The sequence below is a fragment of the Ciconia boyciana genome, chromosome 12, assembly GCF_034638445.1.
Source record: "Ciconia boyciana chromosome 12, ASM3463844v1, whole genome shotgun sequence".
Taxonomy (NCBI): domain Eukaryota; kingdom Metazoa; phylum Chordata; class Aves; order Ciconiiformes; family Ciconiidae; genus Ciconia; species Ciconia boyciana.
In genome coordinates, this window is record NC_132945.1 from 22,149,581 (window position 1) to 22,169,450 (window position 19,870).

General features: G+C 52.8%; 1 protein-coding gene across 1 annotated transcript in view; it reads right to left on the reverse strand.

Annotated features, from left to right (window-relative positions):
- Positions 1-11,010: 11,010 nt before the first annotated feature.
- Positions 11,011-19,870, reverse strand: part of SLC16A2 (solute carrier family 16 member 2) — a 36,108-nt gene continuing 27,248 nt past the window's right edge. The window contains exons 3-6 of the mRNA XM_072876884.1: positions 15,726-16,188; positions 15,123-15,266; positions 14,352-14,580; positions 11,011-13,002 (exon numbers count right to left, since the gene is read on the reverse strand). Coding sequence (XP_072732985.1) covers positions 12,782-13,002; positions 14,352-14,580; positions 15,123-15,266; positions 15,726-16,188 — 1,057 coding nt within the window. The 3' untranslated portion in view covers positions 11,011-12,781. The remainder of the gene's footprint in view (positions 13,003-14,351; positions 14,581-15,122; positions 15,267-15,725; positions 16,189-19,870) is intronic.

The window sequence follows — 19,870 nt, forward strand, 5'->3', positions numbered from 1 at the left end:
CTGTAAATCTGTCAGTGGATAATGTGGGATACCCAAGCAGTGTCTGCAAGTTGTCTTTCAAGTAGTAGCTGTGACTTTTACGGGTGCCCGTCAGTACCAGGGCCCGCTGGTCGGGGCTGTTGGGGCTGAGCCTCCCTAGAAACACACTCGGCAGCGTTGAGCGGCTTTCATGAGAAATTCTCACATACGGCTAAAAGCTTCGTCCTAAAATTAGTAGCTGAAGTACGTGCAAATGCTTACTTGAGTGGAAAGGACATTTTTTAGGGCGTGGGAAGCTATCTTTATTATCAGCGCTTCCCTCACCTCAACTCCGCTCCTCGAGTAGGAAGTGGGAGCCGCTCCTCGAGAGGGGTGTGCTGACATCGAAACAAAAGAAGGGCTACAAAGGTGATGTACAGCTTGAAAACACGCAGCGCCCAGTGTGTTGGGTGCCGCGGGAGTGGGTAGCAGTATCACAGCTGGGCCGATGCTCGACAGCACTGTGAGTGATGCTCTTGTTCGGAAAGGAGAAAAGGCGTGGGCTTCTCCAGGGATGTGTTGAGCTGGATTCTGCTCCAGCTTCACTCTCCATGGGGAGAGCTCTTGGGTAAGGGTGGGGTTTTTTTCCCCATTCCCACATGCTTCGTCTTGAGCTCCGTGGTCTGTCTTGCTCTGCAAGTGTGCAGTTCAATCTGAAATTGTCTTTAACATAGGCGTTAACTGTTATTTTGGTGACTTCATTCATGAAGTGGTTCCCACACTTTCTGTACCAGGAGCTCTTTGCCAGGTCACCGACTCCAGCCCCCCACCCTGTAGGAAGTCCCTCGGTTTGGGTAGCCCTGTGTTTGTTCCTTAAAAACTGCCGATCCCCCCCCAAATTGCTTAAAGAGTCCAAACCAGCCTTGGAGCACGTGTGTGGCTGACTTCATCCCTATGTTTGTTTTCTTTAATATATTCGAGGTCTTTGTTCCGGCCTGTAAAACTTTATATAACCTCGTTCCTCCCTCTCGGTGCTTAAACCCTGTAACCTTTTACGTTGTCCTACTCCTCCCTTCAGGGTATATTTCCGTGGCAGATCCAGACCTTCACAGGGGAATGTGTTTGGCCGCTTTGCTGGTCCTGCTGCTGGGTGGGAGGAGAAAGGTTGTGTTTGGCGAGCCTGTCCGCCCCAGGGCAACGGGGGTGCAGGCATAACCATGGGTTCGGGGGCTTCTCACCTCCAAAAGGGCTCTTCTGAGCGCTCCTCGGTGGGATCGAGTGTTTGGAAATAGAGGCGGGGAGAGAAGCAAAGGCTGTCTGCTGCTCGCTTGCCCTTCCCAGCTGTTTCAAGTGTGACTGAACCTGTTTCAGGGCTTTTAATATAAACTCAGCTCTGTTGTGACTCCCTAAACCCTTACAATAAAGTTATATAGGGTAAACTAAACCCACTTTTTAGTCTTAAACTGGAGGGGCATTGTCTCTGATGCTAATGAGATGCTGATGCTGCATGCTCCAACTGTTCCCCTGAATAAATCCCCTGTTAAGCCGAGCATGTGAAAATCCAGGCGTCAAGTCCCCTCAACAATGATTACTTCATAAAATAGGAGTCAACCCATATTTGCTGAGGGTTTCTTGAGTTTTGGCTCCCTACGCCATCAGGGTCCTGGGTTTTCAAGGAAAAAGCTTATGAGGCAGCACCCTTGTGATAGTATTGTGGGATTCGGGCCGCGGGAGCTGGACGGGGGCTGCGGCAGGTTCCGCACGGCTCCGGCAGCCGGCAGAGCGATGCCTTGCGCAGCGCTAGGAGGGGAGCCAGCCGAGATGATTTTTTTGCACTGGTTTGATTTCTCAGGATGGATTTGCAGAAAGTGATTTCTCCAGGCTGAAAGTTTGAGGCCGGTGGTTTTTTGCTCTGGAGCAGCGGCTTTGCTCGTCGTGATGGGTCCTGGACAAAACGCCATGAAGCAAAAAGTGCCTGGCTTGGTTTCTGGGCTTTAATACCTGCTCTAGGCTTTCCTTTCACCGCAGTGAAATGGCCCTGACGACACCGCCCCAGACCGAAGCCCCACGTTTTGCCCTGCGTCTGCAAAGCCAGCCCTTGCCCGCAGGCTGGCTGGCGGTTTTGCTGATGCTGGAGGGTGTTCTGGGTGTGAAAGCTCTTGAGAAGCTATTTCAGGAGCCCACAGGGTTCATCTCCTGACCCCACAGCAGGGATCTATGCCCAGATATGAACAGAGGTGGGACCGCTGCGTGCCCGCCGTGAGCATCGCTCGCTGCCGGCCGAGAGGAAGGCAGCGCCAGGCTGGTGAAAGGCAGGAAAATAGAGAGTGGAAGAAATAGTTTAATCTCTGTAGGTACTGCTGACTTCTAAATAAACTAAATAAATCCTAAATAAACTTGGAAATGACTCGGCCTTTGCTGCTAGCACCTTTGGGGTGATCTTGCTTTAATTTCTAAAGATGGATCTAAATAAACTGAAATACTTGTGGGAGTGGGGGAGGCTGGGAAATGCCCTGGAAGCTGATTGCTGGTGGCTGGCGTCCGGGCAGCGCTGCTCATCCATCTTCCCTGCACGTGTGGCATGGCCAGGAGGGAAGGGGGGGGCAGAAATGATGGAAAGGGATGAAGGGATGAAGGACCGAGGAGGGGAAGGGAAAGAGGAGGTGAATTAAACTGAAGGAAAACTAAGGAAGGGTGAAAAAAAGAAAAGGCGTTTGAACCGTGCTTGTCTGAGTGGGACTGGTAAAAACATCAACACAGGTGGAAGAAGAATACGGGCGGGAGCAAAACCACGGGGATCCTCGGGGTCTGGCTGTGAGGACACAGAGCAGGTCCAGAAGGAGAGACCTGCAGGCCGTGGTCCGGGACCCTCTGGGGACAAGCGGGAGGGTGGCAAGGCGGTGCTGGGGGCGATGCGGCATTGGCCACATATGCTGGGGCTGGCCCGGCCTGAACAATGCTCCAGATGTGACGACAACAGATTTATAACCATAAAATCCCGATCCTGGGTGGGAGAGGTGCGTGCCAGAACAATAGCCGGAGCCTGCGAGGGCGGCGGGGGGACGCACACGGGGCCCCGCTTGCCCCCCGCCCCGCAGCCGCGGGAGGGGCTGTTTACACAACCCCGCCGAAAAAGCCCCCGAAAGCTGCTCGTGTTTCCAACGTGGGATTGAGCAGGGCTGTGGGTGACGGGGAGAGACTTTGTTTAGTGCGGTTCTTGTGCCCAAAAAAAAAAAAAAGATACAAAAAGCATACCCCGAAGCCTCGGCCAGGATAAAGCATGCACGAGTGAACGGGTCCAAAAGCAATCGGTGCTTCTTGCAGCCCAACGTGCTCCTCTGTTCCCGCTCCGGCGGGGTGGGCTCGGGCTGCCGCCCGCTGCGGGGCTGCTGCGCGTTCAGCATCAGCTGTGGTGTCGGTGGATCCCCGCCACCGGGACCCCGGGGAGCCTGGCCTCTCCCCTCCCTCCCAGCCGCACACACCTTCTTGCCCTCTTTTTCCCCTCTCCTCCTTCTTTCCCCCCCGCTCCCATGTGCTGTGTTTGCCTTCGATCTAAGCACATATATATTTTCCTCCCTTGCTTTGCCCTGCTGCCAGTATTAAGCGGTTTCCCGTATTGCATTTTAAAAAGCCCCTAAAACCCAACCTGAAGGAAAGCGAGCGTGTCCTGAGCTCACCCCATCACTCACCCCCCCCCAGCATGTTCTCCTCTCCCCTTCAGTGACGCATCCCGGTACCCGGGCATGGGTGCTGGGCACCCCGCTCTCGGGGCTGAGGGTCCTGCGGCCGCCCCGGCTCGATGCCCTCCGCAGCTGCCTGAGCAACAGCCCCAGCAGCCCTGGGAAGAGATCTTTTCCAAATTATTGCTTTAAATAATGACAGCAAAGCAACGGCTCTAGGAAAGATTTGCATTTAGAGGCAGAGATGATGAAAAAAAACAAAAAAGCTTCTGCCACTCATCGGTGCATCCTTCACGTCCTTCAAAGGCACTTGCAGATGGGGTATTTTTCCTTTGGTGCTTTTTTTTTTTTTTTTTGAAGGATTATACTATTTAAGTCCTGCAAAAAGAAAACAGATGGAGAAGAAGACAATGAAAGAAAACAAGCCCAGCCCAGAGCCCGCGGGGAGAGGAGCAGAGGAGCGGCTGGGCACAGCACGCGCCCACGGCCTCCGAATGCCCATTAACCACTTGCAGACGGCCAGCCTCGCCCAATGGCAGCGTGTACGCACACCACATATATATATAAAAATATACACTATAGTATGTGTATATATATGTATAAATTAAAAAAACCCAACTAAATGTAACTATAGATATCATATATGCCATTCACATATCTATATCTAAAACATGTATGTAATTCATGACTATTAAACTAGTATAAAACATCGACATGCGGTTCATACTTAATATATAAAACATACATGTAAATTTTGCATTTTGTAAGTACAAATGTGAACTATTGTATATAATCAGCTTGGTTTAATCCATGATATTTCAATTTTAATGTAGGAATAGATACATAAAGACTTAACTATTGTGTTATAGTAATGAAAACATCCTTTTGTTGTTGTTTGGTTTGCTCTTTTCTAGTTTGCAGCCCTTCTACTGAAAAACTCAGGGTTTTGCTCTGATCCAAAATACCTTTTTTTCCCCACTTTTTCAACTTTCCATGTATTCGGGCCAGATCCTGCAGCCTGGCAGAGCAGGGGGAGGCGGCTGCTGCTGCTCCGTGCCCTGGGCTCAGCCAGCAGCGAGGCTGAGCGGGGATTCCCAGTGGGCACGTGCACAAACACACCTATGGAGAGAGATATATAAGTATGTATATATTTATTTAGCTGGAGCTTGTGGAGTCGGGCTGTGATGAGCTGATGCTCCCGGGGGGGCTGGGAGCAGCTGGGCAGGGCCCCCTCATTGCCTCTCTGGGTGGCCCCATGGGTGTGCAGCCCGCTTTTATCACACCCCCCCCCAGCACCTTCTCAAGTCCCCCCCTCAAATTTGCGGCCATCGCAAGAAGATCGTTGTAATATTAGGCTAGCATCGCTTGTTTTGCTACCTGTAAATGAAATGCAGCTCCGCGTGTTCGCACGGTGCTTTCCGCTCCCGGGAGCGGGCTGCAGCGTTACCTCTCCTTGCTCTGTCCCTGCACGCACCGCACGAAGTCCTCCAGAGGAGCTCGTTGCCATAGTCTCATTCCCTTTGAATCTCTACCATCTCTTATCTCCTTGTGGTTTGTTGGTTTTTTTGGTTTTTTTTTTAACTACTATTTAAACTTGAAAAAGGGTTGAAATGCACAGTAAAAAAAAAAACAACACCTGAGCTATAGAAAACGAATGCGTATGTCAGCTTTCATCTAATGTCAATTAAAGCACCTAGCATAAACAAATCATTAATAGAAAGCCCTTGATAAAAGCCTTGTTTTCAGTATCTCACAGCCGCTGTAACCTCACTTATGAATAATCACCCCTGGTCTTTCCCGCCCTCAACCCTCCCATGACTGCTCTTATTGACAAAAAAACATGAGCTCTCCCGTGACCAGCGCTAACATGCAGAAGGCCTCACCATGCCCCCAAACCGCTGCCAAAAGGAAGAAATAGTACTACTAATAATTTTTTAAAAAGCCCTGGTGCTGACCCTGTGTGAGAGCGGCCACGGAGCAAAGCCGCCGGCGAGCCAAGATGCTGGTTGGTAAAAGCCCGACCCAAAGCTGTGCCCGTGGGAATGGGGGGAACCCGTCCGGGTCGCTGGGGGCTCACCCCGAGCGCTGACACCAGTCTGGGCACCGAGATGCTCTCAGGGATTTCTTTCTTTGTTATTTTTAGGTTTTGATGCCTCGGGTGGGACAAGGACCATCCTCCACCCACCGACACCACCTCCAGCTTTCACCCTTCTGCCTCGCATCAGGAACCTCTTCTCCCCCGTCAGGTACCAGGACCTCGGCACAGCCTCTCCTCAAGGTGTATGAAAGACTTGGTAAAAATAATTCCCGTGTTAAGCTGCCAACTCTCCAGCCCCTTTTCTTTTGACATTTGGGGCAGGCACCGGGCGGAGGGTCGGCAGCAGCCAGGAAAGCTGCCGGGGGACCCGTGCCCGCGACGGGCCACGGGGAGAGGAAACCTGGCGAGACACAGGCACGGACCCCTTTTCTTTTTAAACTGGTTTTATTCTACACAATTTTTTAAACAACATTCATAAAACATTAATTACAAAAATGTGCTAATATGGGGTAGGTTGTTTTTTTTTCTGTATACCAACAATCAGAAATTCACATTTTGAAACGATAGTCATACTTTTAAGACACACATTCAAATACTTTACTTCCAGATACAAAATTTTAAGGGAATATAAATTGTTTACAAGGAGCAGATGTCAAAAAAAAAAAAAAAGGAATAATTTTAGACTTCAGGGTCTGACTTCTGCATCGAATTGAGCGGCTGCTTTCAGGCCGCCGGCTCTGCAGGGCTGCCCAGGGCGCCCAGCAGCCCCAGGCACCTCGCAGGACCCGGTTCGGAAAAAAAAAAAGGGGTTGCGAAGCTACCAACGGTGCTTGTGGCCTTTTACTGAGCCTTTCTAGTGGGTACAGACACCACGAGGGTGAGCGTTACCAGGACATCAGCAGGGCAAAGCAATGCATCCCTCCCCGAAAACCTGTGGGCAGGATTTTTTTTTCCATCAGCGATGGAGCTAACGCCGACCGCGACGGCCCCGGCCAGCAGCGGGGCTGGAGAAAGGCACGGCATCGGGATCCGCTAACGGCGGGTGATGGCAGCAGGCTCGGAGGTCCTGCTTTAAAAACAAGCTGTCTCATGAGCTACCCGACATGGCCAAAATTCAAGCCTCCGCCCCGGTGCTCTTATGTGGAGTCGGCTCCAAAATCCACCCATCCGAAAGCAAATATTTGGTTTCGTCCTGCTGGATTTCAGGGCAGGGGAGGGAGAGCAGGGTAATTTCCTAATTGCCCTCAGCCTCCCCAAAAACATTCTGTCTCCTGCTGTAACGGGTTCAAATGGCTGAAACAGGATATGCTGGGAAAGTTCAGGCCTCGAGAAGTCGTGTCCTTTTCCGAAACGATTGGGTTGAATGCACTCGGCAGCCAAAAACCCAACTGCATTCAGGCAATCTGGCCGTCACTGACCAGAAGCGGAGCATCAACGCTACGCAAAAACCTGCTCCAGTAAACAACTCGTCTTACACGCCACGATTAAAAATGTACAAAAAAAAAAAAGCTTCATTCCTTAGTAAAATAGACACTAAGTCTTGCCTCTAACGCTACGGTTAAGCGCTACGCTTGCCTAGACGGTCAGAGGTGGACGTAGGGTGAGCGTTGGGAAGTATGTTACAAAAAGAGGAGAAACTTTGGAGGTACAAAACCTCCTTCCAAAGCCGTGTTTTGCAGAAAATGGGAAGGACTCTGTGTCTTTCCTCTCCGGCCTTGCCTCTGCCAGGAGCGGGGACCCAAGCCCTGCGCCCGCGATCGGCGGTGCCAGCGTTTTGCCGCCGTGGTGGCACGGCTGCAGTGGGAAGAGGAGACGCGACGGCACTCGCGGCGTCCGTCCTTGGTGGGAGCACGAAGGGCATTGCAACATTTGCAAAAATAAAACAACAAAACAGGATGAGCCCGCCAAAGCCCAGAGATAACCTCGCCGTGCCAAGCTGATAAAGAGCCCAGAGCCACGCTCACCCCCCGGCCATGGGGAGGGTCACCACTGCAGCCGGTCCCGGGGCTCAGCCGCAAAGCCCGCTCAGAGCTGACCGGGGATGGCAGCTCCATCCATCCCCACGTCGGCTTTCCTTCCAAGGGCTCTCAAAAAGAAGGGAAACAGCTTCATTTCGGTTCATTCCTTGCCCGTGGAGCCCCTCTACGGTGCCAGCCCGGTGTTACGCAGAGGACGTTGGTGGAGTATTTAAGGAGCATTTGTTAATCACATCATTCTCCCCGAAGGTTACAAGGGCGGCTGAGATTTAAACAAAAGCGCCTGAAAGGGCTGCCCGAGTGCGGGTTTTTGTGGCAGAAAGGCAGCGGCTCCAGCGGCAGGAAGGGGCTGCCCCGCTTGCCTTGGCAAAGGAGCCGGGGCTTTCAAAGTCATTCCAGTTTTCTGCTTCCAGCTGGATAAGGAGAGGCAAATTCTGCCAGCAAGAAAATTATTGAAGCTAAAATAACCAAGGTAACCCCCAAACAAAGCTCTTTTGGGTACAGAGGCATGTGAAAGCCAGGTAACGGTTTGCAGTGAAGGATGGAGGCACAGCAAGGGTCTCAGCTGGATCTGTCCCCCTCTGCGTCCAGAGGATTTGGTCCAAGTTCCCCTTTATGCAGGTTGTTACTCTGAGGACTGTATGGCCACATATAGATGCAGATGTCAGCCAGGGTTAAAAATCCACCCTAAGCCTCCCCAGATGCTGAACCGGAGCGATCCGAGCAAGCGTAGATGAGATCCTCAGCACCAAAATCAGACTGCCCAGAGCACATCGCTCTTAGCACCGACGAACCAACGCCAGACGAGACCCTCGCGCAAAAGCCCCCTGCAAAAACCCTCCTGTGGCACTGTCACGCACGAAGGGCAGGAATGCCCGTGCCCAGCTGCAGGCCACCTCCCTCGCCCAGCTCCTCCAGACCAGGCAGCTCAGCCCGGAGGGCTACGAACCCCCTCAACCGCCGGCGTGGCCGAAGTGGCAGCCCCAAACCACCATGACGGTGGGAGGCAGAGCCAAAACGTCTTGAAACTGGGGGTCCCCAAACCCCACGGTACCGCAGCAGACCTGCAAAAGCCCTCAAGCTTTGATGGCAATTAGGATGTGGCCTTCCCGCAGCTCTCACAGTAGGGAAATGTTAGGAAACCTCAACCCCAGCCAATGCGTAGCCAGAATTCGTTAAATTTAAGCTGTGTGACTTAGAAATGCGTCTTTCCCTGGCCACAGCACCTCAGGGCAGGGCATGCTGCAATGGAGCAGCTCCTGCAGATGGTTCCAGTTTCCTTTCACAGCTCGAAAAAGCTCTAAGCCATGAATCATGGCACTTCCCGGGCAGCTCCCGCAGCCGCTGCCCTGCCAGCCTTCCCATGGCCGGGACAGCCCTGAAAGGCTGAAAACACAACCACCCCCTGAACCCTTCCAGCTCGGCTGTCCCGCTCCATCCCTCAGCCAGAGTGAGAGGAGTTAAACCCGGTGCCTCGCTCTGTAGCAGCAAAAAAAAAAAAAAGAAAAAAGAAAAAAAGAAGAAAAGACAATAACTTGCTTTTGAACACCCTCAAGCTAAAGATTTAGAAAGGCGGCCCCAGCCAAGCCCCGAGCAGGGCGCTGCTGGGACATGTCCCGTGCTTGTTGTACACTTACATAAGGCTGTGCAGCTCTCCAAACACCCCGGGCACGGAGCGAAGCTGCTCCCTCCCCGCTCCCTTCCACCCCCTTCCCATCCCCGAGGGACTCGACCAGCTCCCGTGCCCTCGCTGGCTCCCGAAAACAGCCAAGCCCGGAGTCTTGGGCTCCACCTTTCCCTCCCGGAGCAAGGGAGCGGGGCAGGAATCACAGCCCGGCACTCGCAGGGGAGGGAGAAGTTTGGGTTGGTTTTTTTTTAATTAGAAAACTGAGTAAAAGGTAGTTTTCGCCATGAACGCTGCCTCCCGTTCAGCTCTCGCCCGCCCGGAGGAGGCCACGGGTGCGCCGGGCCAGGACGAGAAGATCCTGAAGGGAAGAAACAGGAGAGGTTTTAGGATGAAGCTTTTTGCAACAGGTAGGGACCTATTTGGCGTCACAGCACCGGACTAGAACAGGCTAAAGGGATGTTTTGGAGACCAATGCAATTTTTCCCTGTTTATATTTTTCCCTGTATATGCTCAGATAGCTACAATCCCACCTCTCACATGCCACAAGTCTGCAAAAATTCTTGCAAGCTGCCCGATACTCGGGGGACAAACTAGACGCACAGCAGCAGCATTCAGCTGACAAACAAGCCCCAAAATACTCCCCTTTATGTTGACAGACTACTCCAACCTTTGCCCTTCCCGTTCCCATCTGTGTTTGCAGACGAGGCGGACCTTTCATTGCTGTTGCTCAAACGTGCCTTCCCCGCTGCAGAATTTGCCTCGTCTTGACCAAAGGCAGGATCTCGAGCCGACAAAGATGCCGAGGGGGGGTTTAGGGGGTTGGTACCAGACACGGGTCCGGGGTAGGATGAGGGATGGATTCTTTCAGCCAAACTCGGGTGGCCTGTGAATGTGCCTCATCACTCGAAATCTCCTAGAGGGTAGATAATAAGAGCCGTGGGCAAAGACCAAAATTTAGGGGGGATGACCGTGGGTACCACCATCCCTCCTGGGAAAAAAGCTGGCTCCCAGCTGACACAGAGCTGGTCAGATGCCGCTGCAGCGTTAAGCACCCATTGCACCGAGTGCAGGCTCCTCCCGGGGCAAAGACCTTTGCAGGCAGGCGGACCATTTAAGGAAAGTGGAAATCTGTAGAAATTTGGGATTTGAACCATAAATTGCCTTATGAGCCAGAGACGTTTTACTGCCGCGAAGCCTCGTGCAAAGCTGGGTGCAGCCAGCAGTGTGCTCTGCCGTGCGGCCGCTCGCTCAGGCCAGACGGGGCTTTGAGGCAGCTCTGCTCGTCCTCTTCTTGGTCTGAAGAAGCTACTTCTTGAATTTAAATCCCTCATAAGCTCTTCTTCAGGGGGCATCAAGGTCAAAAATACGATTTAAAGAACTTCTTCAAACTCCGATGTGAATAAAAGCCCCAAAACTCACAAGAGGAGTTACAATGCAATGTATTTCTTTCCTTCTGCTGTGAGACGGCTTTGAAGATGCCCCACTGCCAACGCTCCCACCTGGAAAGTGTCGCTTTAATGCCTTGCCCTAGGCGAAGCCTGGTAGAGCCCACCAGCGCCAGAGCTAGGGCACCGTGGTTCGGCTCTCCCCGGTGCACGGGTGTATGCAAGCCCTGCCTTCCGATGCGGCTCCTGCTGCCTCCCGCGGCTTCCTAAACCAAGCGATGGCTCAGCAGAGCCGTCGCAGATGATGCGATACGGGCAAGGGTAATAACAGTCACGGAAAAGTGTATCGAAGAAAGAGACAAACGGACATCTCGTTTTATAGTCATAAACAGACACGTCACAACACACCAGTTAATTTTCCAGCTCGTACGGGGACAGAAGGGCCACAAGACCACAAGACCTTATAATGCATTAGCCAACACGGATTAAAAACAGGGCCAGAGGGGCATGCAGGATCCTGAGCCTATATACAAAGGTCCCGTCGCTGCCCGCGGGAGGGGGCCTCCACTGAAACCGAGTTTCCACAGCAAAGATTTGTCTTGGTGTTACAAACCCCCACGCTTGCCCAGGGACTGGGGGATGAGTCCCACGGCACACGTCCCTCTTTCGGCTTCTCATTTTTTAATGGCAGGTGAATAAAACGAAAATCCAATGAAGGATGGGTTTGCAGCCAGGATAAATGCAAGCTCTGTTTCTTGCTCGCTCCTGGGTTATTATTCCCAGGAAAAGGTACCCCGGGCCCAGCCGGCACCTCATTCGCACGGGGACCCACCGGGGCAGGAGGACTTCCCTTGCACCGTGCCACGCTCATTAGCGATGCCTGGAGATGACGAATTTCTACACAAGGCTGAGCCTTTGCTCTGTGGTGGGCTGTGCTATTTTCTGGAGCTCTCTCCCTCTCCCCCCCCGGGGACGGCACTGACCCTGCACTGGCTCCGCACGGCAATGCACGGGTTACGAGTTAAACACTGCCAGGGCTTTTAAACCCTTTGGAAACACCGGGCTTCCCCTGGCAATACTGACTCGTGGTTATTGCTGCATAATACACAACCGGCCCCAAAACAGAGCAGTGGGACACTGTGCCCCAAGCCGGCTGCATCCCCGCATCCCTGAGCGCAGGGAAGCCGCCTCCCGGCACGGAGCGGACCCATGACACACGGGGCTCTGTCCCGACCCTGCATGCCTCGACGCCTCCGAAATGCCCGTCTTGGCGGCTTGCCCGCGGTTTTCGCCTTGGCAGAGCCAGCCGCCGTGGGCTGCGCTGGGAGCTGCCCCTCTCTTTTGCACCTCAAAAACCCAATCATTAGTCGCTGGGCGAGAAAACAGAGATGGAAAGTGGCCAAGGGACCTGATGGTCTTGTCCATGCGTTTTTAAGGCATATTTTGCAGGAAGGTGTTGCTCCTGTGTGGCTCCGTTCGATGAGGGCGGCAGGACCGGAGCCGGCCGAGCTCCCCATCGTCCCAGCTGCAGCTCCCTGCGTGCATGGGAGAGCAGCGGAAAAGGAGGAGAGAAGAAGATTAAAGCGGGACTCGCCGACCATTTATTTGGTTTGTGCATTGGACTAAAGCAGTGTTTCCTCCTTCAGATCTGCTGGCTCCAAAACAGCCTGTGGCGCTGGACGGGGACGGGGCTGTCTCGCCTGGACGTGGCACCAGAGGAGAAGGATGGATAGCTGCAAGGTTCATCAAGCTCCATCTGTGGCCTGCTTTAAAAAGGCATTTATTAGCTGTAAACCTCTGTTGTGACGTACAGAAAACCAGGGAGAGGAGCGGGAGATAGATCAAGTTTGAATCCTGGTGAGAGTTCTCCTTAGAAAAATGGTTAGAGGAAAAAAAAAAAAAAAAAAAGGCGGCCTTGAAATCAAAACTGTCCCAAAAATGAGCGTTTCTGCTAGTTAAAAGCCATTAACTAGAAGAACTTTTTGTGTGTTTTTTTTTTTTCCTTTACAAACATAGTGCATCTGCAATCATTGAGAATTATGGTCCGTCTAGAAAAGGGCCTGTGCTTGGGCTATGGAGAGGCTGCTGGTGCGGCTGAGTGCCGCAGAGCGGAGGCGTTACATGTGTGCTTCGGAGGCAGGACAGCCCGGCAGCAGCTCCCCGTTCACCACCGTCTCCGAGACCAGCATCTTGTCTTTGCCGGAATCCAGGCGCTGCTTCTTCAGCATCCTCTGATGGACCAGCGGGACGATGGAGAGCACCAAGCCACCGATGATGGGAGGGACTCCGGCAAAATAAAAGGCTGCGTCGTAATTCTCAAAATAATCATTGAGGTATCCTGAAAGAGAACAACAGCGGCGGTTATAGCCACCTCAGTCTAATGACCGACTTGTCTCCTCCCTCGAGTGAGAGCTGCAGTTTGCTTCAACCACCAGATTTGGGGAGATTGGGATGTTTAAAAGAATCTTTTTTTTTCTATTGCATTCCTTGGAGTTTTTATGCCCTGGATTAAAGGATGTGCGCAGCCAACTTTGCGTAGCAAGGAAGCCAAGAAGGAAAGCCTCAGCCATCCTTCCTATTTCACCAGAACAGGACACAATCAGACACATCCCGAACAATCCCAAATGCAAGCTGAGACGGTGTTAAACAACCAAACATTTCAGGTGGGTCTTCCTCACACCTTGCCGGCCAGGAGGCAATAGGAAAAGTGGGCAGGGGCTGTTCCTCTGCAGATTGCCTCGATCTAGAAGCCCTGCTTTGCTTACGGATATTTTTATCTACATGGGGATGGCAGCTGAAAAATGCACGCTGCCAGTTACAGACAATAACCGACCCCTTAAAAACCAATGAGGCTCTGCACTTGTTAGTTCAGCAAGTTCTGACACAGCCAGGCATCCTTGGAGAACAACGCATTGCCTTGTATCGGCACTGGAAAAATCCCTCTGAGTTTTCTCCTGCGTAGACACTTGCCTGGGGATTACGCCCATGAAATGAGCCCCTTCACCCAGCCCTGTGCCCCGCGAGCCCGACGCAGGGGGTCCCGCAGCAGCACCCTAACAGCGAGATGTCTGCAACCCCCACCTCCCTTCACCAGGGCGCGGTTAAACTGAATTTTGCTGCCAGAAGCAGGAAGATCAGAGGTGCTTATACAGCTTTAGCTTAGCGATTGCTGATGCAGACAGACGTTCTGCTGTTCAAGGGCCAGCTTTGGCAAAGTGCTCGCTGTTAAGGACGTTGTGGTTATTACTATGCTTAAACACATACCCAAGCCTTGGGCAGACAGAGGCTTGGGTGTCTCCATCTCTACCTTTGATTCAGCAATCCAGGGGCTGAACTTACCGATTAGCAATCAGTCCCCAGATATCTAAAAGGACTTAAAGAAAACTAATATCTGCCAATTTTTAGCTCAGCTTCAAACAGAAATCAGTTAATGTGATCTTGGGTTGCTCTCACTGTTCCCCCGCTGGTTACCTTTCATCAGGCTGGAGAAAGGCCCTGAGATGCTACAGGACAGAGCATGGAGTGATGCGACACCCGTACTTCAACCCCCATGCGACACGATAAACCAGAAAATTCAAAACCGTATGGCTGGTCTCCCACCAAAATATCACCGTGGGTGAAAGCCGCTACAGGCATCTGCTCCCTCCCAACAGCTGGGTCCAGGTCCGGCACCGCGGTGCTACCAACCTGCTATCGGCGTACCCGCAGTCATGGGCACAGCCATCAGCCCCATGAGGTACCCTATGGCCTGGGACGCCTGCATGGGCCCCACCAGCTCGAAGGCGATGGGGGCCATGATGGTGGTGAAGAAGCCATCGCAAAGGCCAAGAAAGAGGCAGATGACAATGACGCCCTCGAACCCTTGGCACTGGGGGATCATCATGCACAGGATGCCAAACAGCACGAAGGACGCAACCTGGGGAGACAAAAGTGGGCATGTCATTGGGGTGCGGGATGAGTGGGGGTGGGCAGCAGGAAGCGTCACGAAGATGACACTGAACAGGTCAACGACATTGCCCCCTCCTCTGGACCCAGAAATGCCATCTATCTTCTGCTCTCGTCTCAGAGAGGCCCTTAAGAATAACCTTTTAAGAAGCTTTAGGAAGGATTATCTTCTGGATTAGCTGCTAGATTTCAGCAGTTTGTTTTTCAAAAATCACAAGAAGGTGAGAGGGTGTCCAGCAGTTTGGGAAGAGTTTGATTGCTAAAGAGGACCACAGAGTTGGATTGCTGAACAGACACCGAGACCTCAGGTCAAGCGTGTAACTCCTCTGTACACCTTTCTATAATAAATTTTCTTCCCTAACAGCAGACGAGGGTGTTAGGTAAGGGTCGGTAAAGGATTTGCGATCTGCGGTTGACAGTTGTTAAGCAGAGTGTCGATACTGATGTCGAGATGCTATCCCCTGACCCGCAGGGGTTAGCCAGCAGCTGCGTGCAGGGTTGGACACAACGTACCTGCAGGTAAATCTTCTTCAGCCCGGGAATGCAGTCGCCAATGCGGCCTGAAACCAAGCGCCCCAGCCCTGACATGGCTCCGAGGCAAACCGGGAGGATCCAGTCCTTTTTGGTTTCTTGAAATCGCTTCTCCACGTATTTCACCTAGGATGGAGGGAAGGACATGAATCCTCAGTAAGTTAATCCCTCTCATATCCCCGAAAGGGACGAGACTTCCCGCAGAGGGCTCATGGCTTTGGGGGTGGTTGTGTGACCCTCGTGTCCGCACCACACTGACCTGCACGCACCACCTCCGCCCACCCCAAACCCAACAGCCCCCTCCTCTCCTGCTACCGGTGCTTGTCCTTGGGAGCTGCGGGAAGCGACCGCTCTGCCCACCCTGGCGCAGAGGACACATAGGAACGTTAAAAAGCTGTCTTCTCCCATCACTATTCCTGTTTACAGGACATGCCTGCAGCAGTTTCTTAGCTTTGAGGCTTTTGGTGGCCCTGTCCCTACTGCCCATCTCCACCTTCCCACCTCCTCCTCGCTTGCACAGAGGAGCCCTTTCACGAAGGAGCAAAGGGACCTCCCTGCCCTTCCGGTCCCGGCCAAGGCTCTTACCAGGTTCATGTAAGGTACAAGATATCCCAGGACAGCAGTAGCGATCCCAAAGGCCCAAATCCGATAGGTCTTTCTCCGGAAAACCCTCAAGTTGAAATACTTGCGCGTCTGGGACCAGCACTGCTGCCGCATGCTCCGGCTGCCCAGCTTGTCCTGCCCATCGTGCTGAGAGTCACAAGAAGGCGGCAAGATGGGCCGATAGGTGAGGGACAGGAATATCTGGATGAGCATTAAGGCACTGAGTACTTGGAAAGTATGCGCCAGCCCAATGGCCTTCCCGACCATCTTCAGGAAGAAGGGGAGCGGCACGGAGATGAGGCAGCTGCCGCCGGCCACAACCCCGTTGGCCAAGCCAAGGCGGCGCTTGAAGTAGTGACCAAGAATGACCAGCGAGGGCTGGAAGGCGAAGGAGCTGCCGCAGCCGAAGAGGATCCCATACGTGAAATAACGAACTTCCAGAGACCTAGTGGGGAAAAATCACATCGAGGTGGTTACGTTACGCAGAGGTAAGGAAGCCTTCTCCACCGTGGTCCTGGAAAACCTGGAGTCAAGACCCAGGTCTCACATATTGCAGGTGCTACACAGACACTCTGACCTTGAGGAGCTTATTCCCTAGCCAAAGCAAGGATTATCCTCATTTCACAGCTGGCACGTTAAATCTTCAGGAAAATGAAGTCTAGCTGGTGAGTCCTTTCTGCAAAGAGGAGAAGGCAGCAGCCAACCCGCCCTCCTTGGGAAGCTGACCTAACTTGAATGGTTTTTAAATTACAGAAAGCAAGATTTTCTAAGGTAGGCAGGGTGGGTTATTTTTAGCTAGAAATCTTTTTTTTTTTCCACTGGAAGGACTAATTGAAAACATTCTGCACCCAGTGCTTGAAAGCAGAAGGCACCAACCCTGCTGGTTATTAGGCACTTAGGAAGGGAACACTGCATTTCTGCCCAGGCTCCAGGCTGGTTAATTAAGTTCTTCTTCTTTAAGCTCCTCTGGGACCTTCAATTAGACAGTTTATAGATCTCATTTGTACCTTACATTGGTGGCTGCACTTGAGGAGGGAGCGAAGTGGCTGCTCTACAGAACGGGCGGAAAGTCCTGAGAGCCCTTGGAAGGAGCCGTTTCCCAATTGCCAGCCTGGTTTTCCCAACAGACGCAGCTGAGAAAGGAGCCTAAAGTGAGGCGGTGCAAATAACCCCTTGTGTTTCTCTCCAGATGAAGGATTTTTTTTTCTTCATTCCCATGCAATACATTCGGCTGCAAAAGCCTGCCACGAAATACTGCACGGGAGGAGAGCGCAGGGAAAGGTTCGGGCAGCTCACCGGGCAAGCGGTCTGCACAAACGGGGTCTTTTCTCCAAGACTCAGACCGACTCATGTGAATACTGAGCGCTGCTCACGAAGCAAGCGAGAAGACAGCAGCCCAGATCTAACGGAGCTGTTTGAAGTTGAGAAAACATGTACAAGCACATAATTTCTTCCATTACACTCTCATCTCTTTAGCTAGCCAAGCAGAAAGCAGAACGTGCTTGCTGTACCCAACGGCTCAAAGACAAATGACTGTCACGAAAGGCAATTTCCAGCTACTCCAGAACGAAGCCACATCAGAAACCCCCTCCGCAGAAGCCAGGCAAGCAGCTGGGCTATGCAGGCTGTCTCCGACCTCCCACGCACCAGCCCTGGCCATCTCAGCTGGGTCACACCAGCTTTGGTACTGCAGCTAAGCTGACGAGTTGGATAAGTGGAGACAAATGCCACGGTTCCCATCTGCTCCCCATTGACGCTAAGACACCCCTGCATGAGCAGGGGCTCCTTTCAGCCACGCTTCTTAGCCAGGATTTCCCGCCCAGCTGCTCTCCGGTGGGAAGGACAGCATCGTCTCCCTCGGATAACGAGGTCTCCCATGGATAACGACATCTCCTGGGACAAGGAGGTCTCCCTCCAACGGCCGCCTCTCACAGCTCACAGCGGGAACGGCCCTGGTTCAGCCCCGCTGGCAGAGGTTTGGGGGACTTCTCTCTGCAGGAGAAACTGGGCAGAAATTGCGGAAGGGAAGGAGAGGCAGATGAAAAGGGACTCAAACCCCACCACAGAACACTTGACGGTGCAGAAGAGGAGGGCTGAGAAGGCATTAGGGGGCATATGAAGGCAGCCCTGCTGAACTGGCCACCATCTCCCGTTCCTCACGCTAAAACATCCCCCTTAATCCTGAAGTCTCAACACAACTGGGATTTCTCACTTCTTGAGGACGCATAAGATCTGCGGTGGCTCAAGCTGCTTATGGGTGCAGGAGACACCCCGGTGCAAGGCAGCAAAGTGAGGAAAACCCTTGCCTCGACCCCATCCAGAAAACTTCAGCCTTCCCCAGAGCTCTGCTTTTCAGCATATTTTGTTTATTTAGTGGTTTTCATACAAAAGTCCCAATATTTTGAGAGTAGGAGGCACCGAGCATGGGCTGGGTGCTGGGCTCCCGCTGTGCAGGCTGAGTGGGTTTTTGGATCAGCTCGGTGCAGTGCTGGGAACCGCTGCTCCTCTGTTTGGACAAAGCAAACCCATTTTAGAGAACCCAGGAGACAAAGGGTCGCTTAGCCTTGCTCCAGCCCTGCCCGAGCCCCCCAACCCCAGGCTGCCTCTCCCTTTACAGCAGCAGCTCCCCAACAGCAGCTCCCTTTGCACGGGTGCCTATAGCCCAGCTGGCACCGGGGGGGTCATCTCCAGCTGCGGCTGGGGGAGCTGGCAAGGGGGACAAAATAAAAACTTCTCCATTGTTCTGGGTGAGCAGGAGCCGCTAGCTCCGAATTTTGGGACCGGCCTTCGCCGTCCAGATGGAGAGCCGCCAAATCCTGCAGCCCCGCTGCTCTTCCTCCAGCTCCGACTCGGCTGTGCAGAAGGCAGCTTCCCTGGCCATGGTCCAGCTGCAAAGGGGCTCCTTCCTCCCTTAAAAGGCAGCCAAAGGAATGTGAACCAAGAGCGAGAAGGCAGGAAACGGGGATTTCAGCTCTGGAGCTCTCCTGGAAATAATATTCCTCTCTGCCTGTACTGTTTGATTTTATTTTTTTTTGAAGCCCAACACAACAAGCCACTGGCAGCGATGTGGTCCCAAGAGCTCTTTTTCTTTGCACGAACATTTTACAATGTGGGGGGGAAGTCCAAGCTTCGTTGATTAGAAAGAAAGCAAGATTACATGGGAAGCGCCTGTGATCTGTACTGCCAGGAGCCTGGGCATACCTTCCTTCAGGACCAGCTGCACTTTCTCCGATTACTATTATGTTTTGAAATACAAAGGGGTGGCATCTGCGGAGGAAGTCGCAGAGGGTGGTTCCTTCCACGCCGCTGCCCGTGTTGCTGACCGAGATGGTTCCAGCATCCCAAATCCCCTGGCTGCAATCGGCCCCAGCCCCTGGGGCTTTGCCAGGAGGCTCAGAAGCTGCCTCCCCCCTCCCAGCGTGATGGGGTCTCCCACAGCCGGGGACTCGAGGACCCATCGCACGGCACATATCCACAGGGAACCAGGGCTGGGGCGAGCACGAGGGTCTCACTGACCAGGGTAGAAGGGAGCTGGTGTCCCTCTGCCCTGCGCAGGCAGGGTGGGCAGGGAGGAGCACAGCGCAGGCAAGTCACCCTCCGGGAAACGAGTGTGTATTTGCTTTAAAAAAAAAACCAACCCCTTCTTAAAGCATTTTAATTAAAACAATATTGATTTTAACTGAAATCCAACCCAAAGCAATGTTTTTACTCAGAAAAACAGGGGCAAATGATGCTTTGGAAGGTGTCTCCACGGTGCCTTTGAGACTCCATTTAACAAGTGCCGCATAAAGGACCCCAGAGGTGACCTCTTTTTGCTCCCACAAAGATGCAAATGTCTTGGGTTGGAAAGATTCTCACATCAAATCGGTTATACCATCCAAATGCACATCGGCAAGCGCCTGCCAGCAGAAATTCATGGCACGGGATCAGCCGTGGAAAACGAGGAGCAGCAATCGCCCTGTGCTGCCGCAAATGCCCGAGCCAGCACAGGAACAGCACAAACTGCTCCAAACCCCATCTGCGTCCCCTTCCCTGTCTGCCCTGCGTGGAAACTCCCTCTTGCCAGGTATAACCCATCAAATATTATTTTAAGCATTAATTTACTTTCAGTACCAAATGTGAAACTG